General features: G+C 35.9%; 1 protein-coding gene across 1 annotated transcript in view; it reads left to right on the top strand.

Moving 5' to 3' along the window:
• The window catches only part of LOC138703415 (serine protease 1-like), a 30,726-nt gene extending 17,149 nt beyond the window's left edge, over window positions 1-13,577 (top strand). The window contains exons 5-7 of the mRNA XM_069831256.1: window positions 800-910; window positions 3,595-3,735; window positions 7,377-13,577. Coding sequence (XP_069687357.1) covers window positions 800-910; window positions 3,595-3,735; window positions 7,377-7,643 — 519 coding nt within the window. The 3' untranslated portion in view covers window positions 7,644-13,577. The remainder of the gene's footprint in view (window positions 1-799; window positions 911-3,594; window positions 3,736-7,376) is intronic.
• The last annotated feature ends 3,741 nt before the right edge of the window (window positions 13,578-17,318 follow it).

Raw genomic sequence — 17,318 nt, 5'->3', positions numbered from 1 at the left:
GTCCAAACAAAGGTTACTTTATGTGCTACTAGTGTAACAAATTTGTGAAAATAAGTGAAGTGCGTATAGCATAAAAATGGTATGTGTTAGAAAATTTTGGTTTTCAGAAATGAACTAAGCATCTCTCATTTAGTTAAAATTACATAGTTTCATCTAAAGGACAGAAACAAAGTTTAAATTTGTTGTCCAGTGTAATAGTTATGTTAGTATTCAGGATTGTTTATTTCCAGGCGAAGTCAGATCACAGAAACTTAAAGATTTGGAACCAGAAGCTTATTTTTTTCCTAATATTGAGGATATTGTCAAGCTTTCGTATAGAACTGCGGGACTTTTTGAAAAAATTGAAGCCATTTAGTGAAGGAGAACTTATCAAAAACTGCCTCATAATAGCAGCTGAGGAAATATGCTCTAATGTAGTATATATATATATATATATAATTATGTAAGTCTTTCGCGAAGCACTGTAACAAGCTGTATCGAAGAATTAGGGTGTGATTTGGAAAATAAATTATTTTTTCATAAATAAGGAATAACACTGCAACCGCCACTAAAAGAAAGAAATTAGTGTAGACGTTTTTAATCACAAAGCGTGCTGAACGCGTCATTCTCTTGCAGTGAGCAAGCCGAGTATCTACGTACGACTTACTTAAGTTGTAAACTACTAACTATAACTAATTCCCTGATAAGGGATTAAAATAAAACAACTAATGAGAATAAGTTCTTGTCGATCTTTCCTCCTACAAATTTGAGAAACATAATTCTTTTAAGAATACTGAACGAATTGATTTTGCTTTTGCAGGTTAATGACCGATACAACTTGGACGGCAAGCACACGTCTGCCCTCGAGATTTCAGACAAAATGGCAAGTGGAGCAAACTGCCTTCTAACCGGGTGGGGCAGCTTATACCAGGTGAGCGTTGTAATTTCTATTCATTCACTCATGCAATTATGTCTTTATTTTCCCTCCTCATTTCCTTGAGGTTCTTTTTCTTCAATTTCTTTTTCTTGTCTTGTTGTTCTCTTCACCCAACCTTATCTCCATTTCTCTTTCTTCCTTTGTCACCTCTTTCATGTCTACCTCCATTTCTTTTGTCCATTTCTTTCGCCTACATCTGTTTGTTTTCTCTGTTATTTTATATTCATTCCTTTCTTCTATTCTCCTTCTTCTTTGTATATGTACTTATACAGGTTGATCCATAAGTAGGGGAGAGTTGGGTAGTATCGGACATCGGGTAATATCGGACAGTGCGTTTCTTTCATCTACCACCAGATGATAGTACATGAATGACATGGTTACGTTTCTGCATGTGACATCACAGAAATGTAACCATGTCATTCAGGTACTACCATCTTGTGGTAGATGAAAAAACGCACTGTCCGATATTACCCGATGTCCGATACTATCCAACTCTCCCCTAATGTTATTAATTTCAAGGGATTATTCTTTTATATATATCAAACAAAAAAGTTTATTACGATTTATCTCGTATTTGCTTCCTTTTCGAAATAAAAACTGTTTTATATGAAATATTTCATAGCGTGTTTCGGGAAAGTCACTGATTGAATTCCCAATCTGCTCAGTCAGCTTGAGAGAGCTGTGAATTATGATAATAAATGATTGTAGGAGTTTTAGTTGTGTCCTTCAAATATGTAGAAACTTCATCCGAACAAAATATGTAACATTTCGTTCTGCAAAGGAATTTTACAACGTGACATATATTTGGTTGGAGGAAAGAGGAATAAGACTAAATTATAATAAGACTAAAGTCATGATGATAGCAAGCACAGAAGATCAGATAAAGGAAATTAAGATTGAAAGCGAGGGAAAACAACTACACCAGGTGGAAAGTTATGAATACTTGTGAACAGTAAGTAATACATCAAACTGGAAAAATACAAGAAGAAATACGCAAGAGAATTCAGAAAACTACAAAAGCTTATTATTCATTAAGTAGATGCGTATTAGGAAAACAAGAAGTAGAAAAGAAAACAAAAACGTACAAAACAGTAATAGAACCAATCCTTACGTATGGCAGTGAAAGTTGGACGATGGCTAACAGTGATGCAAGTATGATAAACTCAATGCAAATGAAAAGTTTGAGAATAACTGCAAAGAAAACACGAAGATATAGAGTAAGAAATCAAAGGATAAGAGAAGATTTAAGAATACAATCAATTCAAAAGACAATAGAAGATAAACAACTGTCATGGTTTGGACACGTTAAAAGGATGGATGTAGATAGGAAAGCACGCCAGTTTATGGAAGCAAGACCCATAGGTAGAAATCCAGTAGGAAGACCAAGGACAACATGGGAAGAAGAGATAAAACGAATAGCATCTAAGAGAGGAAAGACATGGAGCTAGTTAAATAGACTGACAGAAGATAGAGTACAATACAGTAGATGGATCCGAGGAAATCCCCTAACACCACGATAGTGGTATACTAGGGGAGTTGAAGAAGAAGAAGAAGAAGAAGAAGACATTTATTCGGATCAAATTTGTGCGTATTTAAAGAACAAAACTAAAATTCTCTCAATAATTTATTACCAAAATGCACTGTTCTCTTAAACTGACTGAGCATATTAGAAATTAAATCAATGGCTTTCCCAAGACATGCTATGAAATAGTTCATATACCATGTAATAGTAATATGCGTTACAAGAGCGGTATGTTGATGTTTTCATGTTCGAGGAAAAGGTTGAAAAAGCGAAACGTAGTTGAGCTTTTTTAATTTCCGAGAACATGAAAACAAACATACCGCTCGTGCATCGTACATTATTTTGAGCGAAGATCGTTTATTACATACCTGAAAGAGGAATTTATAATTAGTTGCAATGAAATCTCCATCTTGGTTTCTGTTCAATGACGGTACTATATTCCAGCAGGCCGTGATATATGTCTGTCTTTTTTTCCCCCAGTCTATAAATGCGAACTTAAAACAAACGGTAAGGTTATGTAATGATTTATTTTTCATTTTAATATTTTAACAATATTATTTATATAACATATTGCAGTAATAACATCGGCATTTGGAATCTTGATTTTTTCACGGCTTCCTTAATGTTACTTGCATTACAAATGCAGTAACTTTTGTGATGTTGTAGAGTTTACTTAATTTTTGCAAATATTTAAAAACAATAATTTACAGTGCAATTTAGGTGAAATTGCAGTGGTAAGTTTCCAATTTATAATTATTACTATGTTAAACGTCTCTAAAAGTAATATGTTAAAAGCCTAAAGCAGCAAAATGAATATGGCACTTAAGCGGTAAGAAGAGGGAAATTGTTATGTGTGTTACGTTGGGAATACTGAATGTGGTATTTCACACTTACCGCGAATTGGTTTTGTGCGGAAAGCAAGCAAATACGCACGATCTCGCACAAAACAATTTTTATCTCGAAAAGGAAGCATAAAGGAGCAAAATAAACTCTTTTGTTTGAAATATCCCAAAGATTAAACCTCTGAAATTAATTACATTACTTAGGTTCATCCTGTATATGTAACCACATATGTTACAGTTTTAATTTTGAATAAGTGAATTAATTTTGAATTTGTATAATATTGAAGACAGCTAAAGGGAATATTATTTTACAGGGCAAACCTATATTTTTCGACGGGCTCCAGTCCGCCAACATGACTTTGCTGGAAAAGGAGCTGTGTGAGGACGCCAATAAGAAATTGTCTGACGGACAGTTCTGTGTCGGGTATTCGGAAGATCAGAGGAGAAGCTGTCTTGTAAGTTTTGACGGTACAGACCGCGGTGAATTAAGAATCTCACAACAACGTCACATTAATAACTCTGAACATCATCTCTGATTGCTTTCATAATCGTTTCTGGACTTGTTGCAATATATTATTAGTAGCAGCCTCACCACCTACATTACCACCTTCTTCTTCTTCTTTTGGCACACATCTCTTATAGTTTAGCTAAAGTCTCCTTTAAAACAATAACCCAATCACTCCTGTCCTCTGCCTTCTTCCTCCATCTCCTTATTCCCACTTTCCTCAAATCTTCCTCAATGCAGTCTAACCATCTCAATCTGGGAGACCCCTATCTCCTTTTCCCTCCAGTGCCTTTAGGTTTCTGAATCCATAAATTAATTCAGAGATGGGGGTGATTGGCCCACAGTCTCCTAGATTTAATTTTGGGGTTTTCTCTCCTAGAAGGGTAGTTACATTACCACCTCCACGTCAAATTATTATCCAAACTTCTTGATCTGTTCCAAATTCATGAAATTATGAGTGGTCGCTCCTACGCTTCTTCGAACGTTTCGCTTATCTTTTCCCTTCAAAGAGTACTTTGAGCGTACCTTGTCATTGGTATATATTATGTTAATTTAACCTTCTACTGGTTTTAATGTCTAGTTCTGGGGACATATTTCTCATTATTTCAGTCCAGAATAATTAGGTTGATCAGATTTTTTATGGTCCAGCAGGGGACATTGACAATTTCAAGAAAAACTACAAACGCTTATCTAGTCACTCTCCGTTGAAATGTAGCATAAAACACATGTAACAGTAGATACAATGATAGTACTTCCCACACTAAATTTGTAGAGTATCTTAAATGTTTTAATTAAATGCATAAACACGTGATTATAGTCACTAAGAATTCAATTTTAGTACTGACGCATGCATTGAAATCTTTCACATAATATTGTACAGTAGTGGCAAAAAAACCGCACCGACCCTTGTAGCTGATTTCAGAGCCTTGTTCACTCCAGAACACGATAGACTGGTAACTAAGACTTTCATGGTTCGAATCCTGACTGGAAAGGAAACTATTTTTTGTTCCTTATTCAAATTTATTCCCAATACTTTCCGATAGCTGGTAAAATTCATATTCTGGGAATAATAAGTTAATTAAGTAGTAAAATATGGCTGCAATCGAAAAGTATTGGGACTAAATTTGAATAAGGAACAAAAAAAAGTTTCCTTCCCAGGCAGGATTCGAACCCCGAAAGTTTAGTTACCAGACTATCGTTCTCTGGAGTGAACAAGGCTCTGAAATCAGCTACAAGGGTAGTTCCGGTTTTTTTGCCACTACTGTACAGTAGCCTACACACTGAACTCTAACATACACATTTTGCAAGTACTTGTCTAAAGAATGTATCTTTTTAAGGATCTGTTCATTCCCATACAACTTCACACTAAGTTCTTCACATGAGAAATGAAAGTTTGTTTTCACTTGTAACAAAGCTTTAACTGTTTCAGTTTTCATTCTTGAATTTTCATCAGTCCAGATTGAGTTCATTGTGGAGAAAAGTCTTTCAAATGATGAATTACTGATTGAAAGACACATGATTAATGACACTATTTTGAGAAGATTTTCAAATGGAATGGATTTTTTTTAATGTTGAAAAACATCATACCACTTTTCACCTGTTGGTTTGTCACAAAATTCCTCATTTTTTGAACTACATAAAAATTGACACTGCGGCAGTTTTAATACTTCCACGCAACGCTAATGAAGACAAAGATACTATTTTCTTCTCAAAGAGTGCACAATATCTCTTACTGTGCTCGCTGGTTCTTCTGTCTCATACTGAGAACCGTTCAGAAATGTGCATGAATCGCAGCAGTTTCATCATGATACTTAAATATTTAACGTGTAAAATGTTATTGAAACAAAATCAAAACTTCTGGGGACAAAATTTATTTCCAGGACTGTCCCCGGAAATCAGGGACGTCTGGTCAGCCTAAGAACAATGTAACCTGTCTGAAAATAATACAGCATCTCATTCAGCTCATGTAACTTGATTCCTTTGAGAGAGTGGACTAACGTCTCCTATTGATCCATTATGTATGGAGATCTTGCGATGAAAATATGAGATAAATAAAATTACTGCATTAGAACTTTCAGATCGGAAAATACTACCATAGAGATGACGCAAATAATTCTCTGAAGATTACCAGAAATTAATGACATACGAGTATAGGCCTATCAATGAGTTTTGCCGACCGGTTGTCCTGGAAACTGTCCACTTTGCATAAAATAATGAATGTCGCCAACAGAGTGTCCGTCAACTAGCACCGAAAACACTCCTGAATACCAGAAGTTTTCGGTACTACGTCAATATAGTGTCGTACAATTGCTTGCTTTTACTTAAGATAGTTTGAATATATAATCCCATTGATTATTATCTAAATTTTACACTTCACTACTGTAGCGTTTAACAAGTAGAAAATTAAAATGGTTGGCTATCCGGCATCTACAATAGTCCCACGCAGTGTAATAATATTAAATTTATCGATGAGCTAAAATGACAAGAAATAAAGGAAGCTGAAATAGAAAGTTTTATGGAATGTAATTTGTAATTTTGAAGTAAACGAGGTAAATAACTAGGGGAAAGTCGTCATCAGCATCCATCCAGTCAACACCAGTGTTCGAAATCTGGTTCAGTTTTTGATCCATACAAAAGAATGAAAACGATAATTTTAGTTTATAAAATTTTAAGTACTTCCATTTAAATTTTGATACTTGATGGATCTCACAATTTTGATACCAATATATATGCAAAGAGATCGCAAAAGATGTGAAAATTACAGAGGAATAATTCTCTTCTGCACTTATATAAGATGTATGCTAAAATTATAACCAATCATGTCTAAAATTTTGTGTTATTGTGCATGTTACTTGAAAACTCGCTCAGTCGGTAAACTGGTGGATGAAAAAACTGGATAAGCCCTTTCATAAATAGAGACTGAACGCGTTTTAGGATCACATTCTTCAATTCACAGCAATGAAATGCTCCGATAATGTATAAAAGAAGGCTATCAGCGAATTACCCAATGAGAAGTTTAACGAAGCTTGTATTCACGAGTTCATTTTCAGAATTTCTTATAAATATAAGCGGGTAGTTGCTGAACATAAAATGGGTCTAACTTGGAAACAAGACAAAAACAGAGCTATATTTTAGATCCTAAATTATTATTTTACTTCGGAATATGTATGATAAGAACTTTCATGTGTTAAATTTTAACGTACCTTGTTAACACGTTTCGATCTATTTTGGGTCATCTTTAGAACTGGTCGTTGTTGGTCTTGGCGCCTCTTGTTTCCTGTGAGGGTGCGTTCATAGTGTAACAACCAGTTCTGAAGATGACCCAAAATAGGTCGAAACATGTTAACAAGGTACGTTAAAATTTAACACATGAAAGTTCTTATCATACATATTCCGAAGTGATACAGTGTTAAAAGTTGTGTAATCAAGATGTATTATTTTATGTTAGAAATAGTTCCTCTACATACATTACGACACACGTTGTACGTGTGTGACATTTTAAATACCGGTAGATATTTTTTTTTTTTAGTTACTTCTGTCTATTTACAAGATGAAATATTGTGTCGACTAATATTTAAATTATTTCTTTAGGGTGATGCGGGAGGTCCTCTGGTTTGCGACACTAATCTGACAGGCATCACATGGGGCCCAGTAGGATGTGACGATGCAGGACTCACCGATCCTGCTTTTTTCACGGACGTATCTTTATTTGCTGGGTCCATGAACGTATCTTCTCCTGCTGTGTTCACGGACGTATCCTTCTACAAGGAGTGGATTACAAAACAAATCAGTTCCAGTGCAACAATTGTGCCCTGTTTGACGACACTATTGATCATGCTCTTTGTAGCTCTAAAATGAATACACTCAAACTAAGGTATCTTAAATACTTACTCTTCTTCACTCATGAACACTTACTAAAAATAATTGACAGAAGTAAAATAATAATTTCTGATTGAGTTTTTGAAGATAAGCGAAGTCGTCGTTAGGCTCCTGAAGATGATATAAATACACAATGAATGAGTTTCATGCATGAGACACTCGTTATCACAGGTAATATTCGTGTCTATGATTACATAGGCCTGCAAAATTAAGAGTAATAAAAATTAGTCTAAAAATGTATGCTACATTTCTGCAGTGCTTGGGAAAAGTGACATAAGTCAGTTTTCACAAACCATTTGTGATAATTTATTAACAACTTACACTGGTTTATATCGATTTGAATTATTTCTGTATGAATTATTGTAATTGGAGGAATACTTATGTAATTTTTTGCAAGCGAACAGATGTTCCTTAAGTTGTCAATAAATTATCAAAAAAGGTTTGTGGAAACTGACTTGTGTCACTTTTCCCGAGCACTACAGATTTATAGTTTCTCCGGGTGCTGAATCCAAAACTGAGTTCAGATTTTCTTTATCACGTACCATTTTTTCGCAATATGCAGAGACACTTTTATCAATGTGAATGAAGCGTTATTTGATTTAATACGGAAAAGTGATGAAGTGAAACATGTCCTGTGACAAATATTAAATACATAGTTTACAAAAACTATTAGATTGTCATAATTAACAACTCACATTTAGTCAAACGCTTTATATTGCCTTCTTCTCTTCACGGTGAAGTTGCGTTTGTTGCCTTTCCTTTTGTGTGATGTTCAAGAGATGTTCTTTATGACCAGTGTTTTTGTTCCTAATGACTGCTTCTTGCTCTGTCCCACTCACAGAGGAAATATGGACATTTAGTATACCCAGCCTGTTGACCGAGAAGCATGCACAACTCTCTCAGATCTCCACAGATCATCCAGTTATGATTTTTATATTTATATTTAGATTCATTAAATCTGCACACTTAGACTACAACAAACAAAATTTGATAACGCAATCTCAAGGGAAAAAATGGAACTCTGTGCATCATAATCCACAGTTAATTCCGGATTTACCACGCAAATCGTCTATAATTGCATTTAGATTGGCAACAGGCCATGACTGTTTGGCCAAATACCTGCATAGAATTGGAATATATCAGTCCCCTAACTGCCCATTGTGCAACTCAAACCAAGAAATGGATTCGGAACACCTCAGAATCTGTGCTTTAGTGGCTGACCATGATAATATCTTTGAAAAATATTGGAATGCAAGAGGTCAAATGACTTTATTGTCAAATGCCTGGCATTAGAAAACAACAACATATTTTATCTTTGTAAGAACCAGTTCAAGATTCTCATAAGTTTCTTTAAGGCGTACCGAATGACTAACAGGTAACGAAATATAATTTATGCCATTGTGCAAAAACACTGATCATTATCTTCAGATTTCTTTTGAAGGAATCGATAAAAGTCCCCATTCATTCACTTCGTACTGAACATTAAACTTTTGTATTAAACCAGGAATATCACTGCAATATACTAAAGTACCCTCTTGTGAAAGTAAGGGAATAAATTCCTCTTTTCCACTCCTGTACCAATGAAGAAATGTTTCCGATTTCAGCAAATTTATTTTTTTTATCTGTAGCGTAAGATCTTAGCTTTTTCCTCGAGTAATCCTAAATTTCTTGTTAAATCAATGAGTTCAAACTGGTATATTTTGAGGCCTTTCACTCTCTGCATCACACAGCCTTCTATATTATATTTCTAATACTCATCAACTGGTTAGTACAAAATTTTACATTAGAGCACTGGCTTATGAATGTAGCAAAATCATTAGTATATTAATGTGTCAAAAAAATAATAATATAGTTCTGTGTAAAAATGGTGCGTGATGTACCATTTTTATGCCATTTCTGGCTTCAGCATACAAAAATACATAAAAGAGAGCTAAAACTGTTATTACCGTATTTACAATAATTTTATCCACCTGATCATTATAGCCAACAATAAAAAATAAATTTTTCATTTTCCTTTTCCTAAATAGAAATGTAGTAAACACTTTATGAAATAAGGAATCATACGACCGATCTCTCTCTCCAACCAAACAGATCAAATCACTATTAATAGAGAGAGGTTACATAAATTTCAAGTTAAATAGGTTCGAATCTAACCCAGAATCTAGTTCCTTTTACAATTTTTTTATTCCATACATTATCAGTATCTACCTTACCATAATTAAATTCTAGTTTTAAATTTTACAAATGGAATGTACAGTACTGGCAAAAAAACCGGACCGACGGAATAATCAAAGTCCCCGAAATGAGCCACTGTGCATGCCATGCCCGCATTCACAAGATAGCGAGTAATCTATTGAAATTGTTGTAGTTTCGACTGCTGACGTAGTCCATTTCGAAAGCCATTAAAAAATAAGCTGGTAAAATTCGTGTTCTGGTAAAATATCGCTGCAATCGAAAAGTATTGGGGATGAATTTGAATAAGGAACAAAAAAAGTTTCCTTCCCCAGGCAGGCTTCGAACCACGAAAGTCTTAGTTACCAGTCTATCACGCTCTGGAGTGAACAAGGCTCTGAAATGAGCTACAAGGGTCGGTCCGGTTCTTTTTTTGCCACTATTTTACAAAGAAATGACTGTCTTGACCTTCAAATGTAGTCTTTAAAATAACAACTGTTAACTGTAGGTCCCAAATTTGTTATTGGTGGAAATGCGCTCAAACAAATAAAATACTAGAAATTAATAGTTTTTCTATTATTCCCAGTGTCGGATAACGATCGATCTTATTTTCGAGGACATGGAAATGTAACATTAAGCCTGGTCCATACACAACGATTAATCATAAGTTTTGTCGAATTCGATTAAATACATTATTTCAAGTAAGACGGAGCTTATGGCCCGTAAAAATACTTTATATGAACGGAATGAGGTTGGACGACAAGTCGAAAGACTGAGCGGTGGAGTAGCTATCACTTTCCGTGAACTGATAGACAAGAAGGAACTTGTGGACCCGACTTCCATCTTGTTCAACCTCACTCTTTTTCTTTGTCTCTGTGTGTAGAGTGATCGGAGAATTGTAGTGAACTAATGGTATTTTCTGGTTCAGTTATTTGTGCATATTGAACTACATATCGTTGTTGTTCCTGCAATAACTCCTATGTGCAAAATATAAAATTTTTCAGTAGTAAGAAAAACACATTTATACATTCTATGGCAGTAGTACATAGGAGGTAGTGAATTCTTAAATTTTCGAAAGAAAGAAACATAATTACATATAGGAGATTTTATTATTTGTTGTATCACTATTTAAGTTACTTAATAGAGCAAAAATCTGAAAATCGATAAATATGTCACATAGGAGTTATTGCAGGAACAACGATGATATATATATATATATATATATATATATATATATATATATATCTGATCTCCGCCAATATTCTCGTGAATTCTTCTTTGAATTTATTGAATTTTATCGCATTTTCCTTGTATGTGTCAAGTGAAAATTAAGGACAATAGTGACCGCAATAAGAATCATAGCCAGCAGCATAGCTCAGTCGGTAGAGCGTTTGTCTACTGATCCGAGATTGCGCTCGGGCGTGGGTTCGATTACCGCTCGGCTGATTAGCTGGTTGTGTTTTTCCGAGGTTTTCCACAACTGTAAGATGAGTGTAGGTAATCCATGGCTAATCCTCTGCTCAATCTCACTTTCACCCACCCCTTCGACATTAAATAACGTAGTACATTATTTGACATAGCGTCGTCACGTAACAGAATAATAAAAAAGAAAATTGAGGCACATTAAAAAATTCACGGTCAGATTATTTATATTTATTTATTTTTTTACAATGCAAGCAGTATAAAATTGACCGCAGGAGTACATCCCCCCATGACGGGTGTCACGGAGCTGAGGGTAAGATGTATGAGAGGATGGATGGCAAGACGGGACTTTGTGAATACCCCACAATCGTACGTCTTGCCGAAGGACTTGTATGGGAGTTTTATCGTACCGGTACAATAAGGTTTGCGTATGGATCGGGCTTAATCCTACATTTTAGTCTTTTACCGAATGAGGGCTGTTTACGACAAACGGAGAGCAAGATAGTTGCATTTCGAGATGCTCTCTAGGGTATAAAATGGAGCTGAAGTCACATTAAAAGATTAATTTTGAAATATTTTATGTGTTTATTTCAAGCTTCGTATTCCACTGTATTAATTTCCAAATAAATTGTACTACTGGCAAAAGGAAGATACTAAGGAACAACTGAAATAAAAATAAGATAAAATTGACAATGTTGACGTCTCAACTTATAATGTCTCTTCTCACTTCAGATTTAAAACACAGGCTCACAGGAGTACTTCCTCCATGACAGGTGTCGCGGAGCTAAGGGTAAGATGTATGAGGGGCTGGATGACAAGAAGAGACTTTGTGAACACCACACAAGTCGTACGTCTTGTCGAACGATTTGTATGGGAGTTTGGAATGGAATTTAACTGAGGGGGGCACGGATGGCCGAGCACTGCGACCTTTTGAGATCTATTCCCCTAACCCTCGATATGGAATGAGTTGCGTGCCACATATCTCCTACGCGCACCGCCCTAACCACATGACTCCCTAACGGCCGGTCCCTACAGCCAACAGAAATCTATAAACCATTCCTGCTTCGGCAACTTCCCCCAAGTCCCCCCTGTCGGTGCTAGGCGGAACTCCTCCCTGAGTAGGTCTGCCTCGGGTGCTCGTTGCAGAAGCCATCCAACGTCGTTTAGCTACATTCCACGGAGGCCGGTCGAGAAAGCCAGTAGTTCCGGGAGGCCGCCTGTAGAGTGATCTGAAAAATCAGAAACGGGATGATGAGGAAAGGATGATGGGGAAGGAAAGGAAGTGGCGAAGATCAGTGGAGTTCCAATCGCCTGATAAAGTTACCTGATATTCATCCATAGCAGAGAGGGAAAAACACCGAAGAAACCTCACCCAGCCAACTCGTCTTGGCCGGAAATCGAACCCGGGACCGCTGGGTTCGAATTAGACTCGCTAAACCCTCAGCCACAACGGTGGACTGTATGAGAGTTTTATCGTAAAATAAGGTTTGCGTATGGATCGGGCTTAAATCTTCATTTTAGTCCTTTACTGAATGAGGGCGGTTTACGACAAAAGGAGAGCAAGATAGTTGCATATCGAGATGCTCTCCAGGGTATTAGGGTATAGGTCTAAAATGAAGCTGAATTAACATTAAAAGATTAATTTTGAAACATTTTATGTGTTTAGTTCAAGCTTCGTATTCCACTGCATTAATTTCTAAATAAATTGTACTACTACTGACAAAAAGAAAGATACTAAAGAATAACTGAAATGAAAATAAGATAAAATGAACAATGTTCAGGTCCCAACTTATAACGTTTCTTCTCAATACAGATATAAAATAAAAATACAGGCTATTAAACCATGCGGGTACTTAGTTAAGCTGAAATTTGTGATATCGAGAATAATCTCTTCATTAAACTCATTCATTATTTCTAACTGTATATATGCATATTACATATATATATATATATATATATATATATATATATATATATATATATATATATCATTATCATCTATAGGAGCCTACATACGAACAAATTAAGGAAGATTTTGCCTGCTAAGAATGTGAACATTATTTTTTTGTGTATGCATTACGAAAGATTTTCATGAACTTATTTCCAAAAAAAAAAATGGAATGCACCTATTATTATTATTATTATTATTATTATTATTATTATTATTATTATTATTATTATTATTATTATTATTATTAGCATTCATAATTTGTATAAGTTTTTAAGAAAACAACTGCAATATGCATCAAAACTCTGCACAGTTATAATGAATAACTATATAGAAACAATTTTACAAAATAAATAGAGAATAATAAAATATTCCCGCACTCTAAACTTTTCCTATATCCACGAACATGCTCATATCGCCATATTATATATATATATATATATATATATATATATATATATATATATATCGACGAAATCACACATGACATTTGTATCTCACAGTATCTTCCAACATCTTTTCTTCCCTTAAGCCAGTGGTCGTCAGCACTCGCTGAAATGGGTAGAGTGTATGGAGGGTAAGGAAATATGCTCCGTTGTGCTCAAGGGATAGGGAGGCAGCATACCCGCCAGCAGCCACGAATGCACGGAAGGGCAATGTCTTGTCCGCGGGTAAAGGACGCTAACCCAAGGGTGCAGTGTTCTGATGACCGCTGATATACATGGATGACATTTTTCCTCGTGGTACTCACGTACTATCCCTCTGCATCATCGAAATTTCCTTTGCGCCCGAAATGATTTCCACGTATATTTTAATACCTATGAAAACTAATTGTGTGTATACGCCTATGCTGATGGTAAGTTGAGACATACATGCACAAACATATTATGGACAAATCACTTATATATTCTTTTCTGACGTGAGGAAAAGGCTTCTTATCTCCAAGATACCACAACCTGAACATCTTGCATTACTATGGTACATGATGTAAAGTCCATCCCTCAAGGAAGTCAATTGAATATTTACGAGAAAGAATTAACACGTTCAACTAATCAAGCTGCTGTATGACCAATCATCACATCTGGAATAATGCCTGTACCAGACACAGGCAAAGCAGACAGGACCCACGCCCGTAACTGCCTGCCGATAGGCTTGGATTCCAGTGCACCTATTGAGCAAGTTAAAAGTTTGGACTGGCCCATTCACCCCGGGTTTTATAAGGTCAGTCCAGGCGGGACCCTAGAAACCTTGCCTGTATGCTCGTATTGTACAGTGACTTGAATTCATAGAAGCTAGTCTATACTGGTTAAGATGAAACAGTAGTTTGAAATCCACTGTACAGAGCATGCATTATGTCCCAGATCACATATAGATTGTTCATTCCTATGTTAAAATCGGATGCACTTTGAAGAGAACAACCCCCTAGATCGCCACCCGTCCGCCGTAAACGAACACGAGATGGCAGTACAATCGCTAATGCAATTCATATGGGAGTTACGACGTGACTCCTTATGTAACAACTAGATGGCAGCTAGTAAACCTGACAAAAGTTGTTACCGTCAAAGCCTATAACGCAGAGCTATCTGGGTATATATGATCTAGGATTATGTCCAGACACTCCCCTACTCTTTCTACAGAGCTGCGCACGAGATCGGATGAGTCTATTTATAAATTATAGGGGAACGGGTTTGTCTTTGCCTTGAACTCGGTAGACACACGCCCGACCTTCCCTTCTATTCCTACCCCCTCCACAGAAATGTTGTTCCCGTACTGCACATCGCGAGTGTCTTGACAAAATGCATGAGCTATAAATAAGTTTGTTGGCTATTCAGTGACTTAGATAAAATCCGTCTCTTCTGGGTAAAATACGGCAGAAATAATTTTGATTAAAGAAACATAATTTTACAATTTATTGCACTGCAGAATTTCTTAAATAATAAGATAAATATTACATATTTCATTTTCCTGCAAAGTGTATCTGATTCAAGACATAACGGCAGATAATTATTGATTGAAGGAACATAGTCTTACAATTCATTGCAATACAGAATTTCATAAAATAATAAGATAAATATTGTACATTTCATTTTCCTACACAGTGTATCTGACTCAATAAAATACGTAGTAACATTTAACTTGTATTAACTAGTTAAAACGAAACAAAAAAAAATATATCACTTGTGAGGTTCAGACCTGTCTTCAGACAGTTGACTAAACAACAACAACAATACAGTTCTAAAGTACTTCAGTCTGTCATTAAAGGCACTCATAGACATTCGATTTTGCATCAATCCAACGCGCGTCGGTCCCGGAACGTCGATCCCAGACTGACGGTGAAATGAAGCGATTTATCCACGTACATTGAATCAAGAATCATCGTTTCACTGTCAAGCGAATCCGGCAGTCGAGATTTATTGATTCATGTCGAGAATGCGTACAGCAGCTGCTGCTCCTATTATGGCTTTAGCAAAAGAACAGCAAGATCGAAGACGTCCAACTAAAAGACGAATATAGAGTAAACATTGTCTGCAAGAAAGAGGCGAATTTTCCCACCTCAATCTGCTACATGAAATTGAAGCCTAAGCGAAGGACGACTTCAAAAATTATATCCGTATGAGCTCAGATTCATTCCAAAGGTTTGTTGCAGTAATAGGCCCGGAAACAGCCAAAAAAGACACTCGCATGAGGAAGTCAGTTTGGCCTGAGGAAAGGCTCAGAGCCACTCTTCGCTGTCTGAAGACTGGGAGATCATTAGAAGACTTGAAATTTACAACTGCAATTTCGGCACAGTCCTTAGAAAACATAATTCCTGAAACATGTGACGAAATCTTATTCCACTCCTTTCGAAAGACACCTCTGACACTGTTAATTTTGCAACACACTCTCATTGTCTGTCTTGTCGTAAAAGGCCTTGATGAGATGAAACCACTTCTCATGGGTCGCTCCTTTTTCGAATTTATTACAGTATTTCTCACTTTTCACGTTCCACAAACAGGGAAGTTGTTTGTATAACTCAATATATTAAGTAAAAGAATTATATCGAGTTGAATTTCTTCATTGCTGACTTATCATTATTACCTCAACGAGACAATGATAAATTTCCCAGTTTTCATTAATCACGTAATCTTTTTGTACTTTGATCTTTACTGTAATTGTAAATTTAATATTAAATGTCATTTTATTATTCATATTGTAGTTGTGATCCCCTGGTAGAGCGGCAGAGAAGGCTTGACGGCCTTATCTCTACCAGGTTAAATAAATACTAAAATAAATACAATGGGACAGAGATGATATGAATACGTGTGAAAACCCTAAGAGATTGCAACTACGCAAGTCTAAAAAATTTCGGAACAGTGGAAGCCTGGGATAGTCCCACAGACAGTCGGTCTTCCATCGCGTTTGGCGCGATTCGCTCCAAAATATCAAACAAGACCCGTCAATCCCGGAAAGCGGCGTTCCGTGGAATGCGTTGTCCTGGACTGAAGGCTCCAAACACTCTAGTTTCTCATCAGTTCGTCTGAATGATGCGCCGGATGTGATGAAAAATCGATGAAAAACTGTATGTCTATGGGAGCTTTAAGATTTTCAGTATTTTAGAGTAAAAACCAATTTATGTTAGTAAGTCAAGAAATAGAATAAAGAATAGTAAAATTATTAATTATACGCTAATATATTTTAGCATTATTATTGTCATTCAATATTGATGCGTTTCTAGTTAAATTGCTTTGAGAGAAGATAAGGTTTCTGAAGTCTATAGCTATTCGCCCGCTTCTATAAGCTTATGTTTGGAAGTTGGAATGGAGTTGTAAGCAAGCTCAATATTGATCGTTTCCATCTTGATACCTTTGGTGGAAGTTACAAGGCAGAGAACTGAGTGAGAATATTATGACCTTTGCCCTTTATCACCTACCATGTTTAACATCTACTAGGAGGATTTAGTGTAGAACTGTTTTCAGAACATGAGAAGGGAGATAGTAAGAGGAAGAAGAATAAAGTGCATAAGATATATTACTGATGATATGGCGTTGTTAGCAGAAAAGCAGACGATACTAAGGAATATGCTACTGAAGATAAATAACAGTTGTGAGCAGTATGGGATGAGGATAAATGCA

The sequence above is a fragment of the Periplaneta americana genome, chromosome 1, assembly GCF_040183065.1.
Source record: "Periplaneta americana isolate PAMFEO1 chromosome 1, P.americana_PAMFEO1_priV1, whole genome shotgun sequence".
Taxonomy (NCBI): Eukaryota; Metazoa; Arthropoda; class Insecta; order Blattodea; family Blattidae; genus Periplaneta; species Periplaneta americana.
The sequence above is the reverse complement of the archived record's forward strand: the minus strand, read 5'-3'. Positions and strand labels throughout refer to the sequence as shown.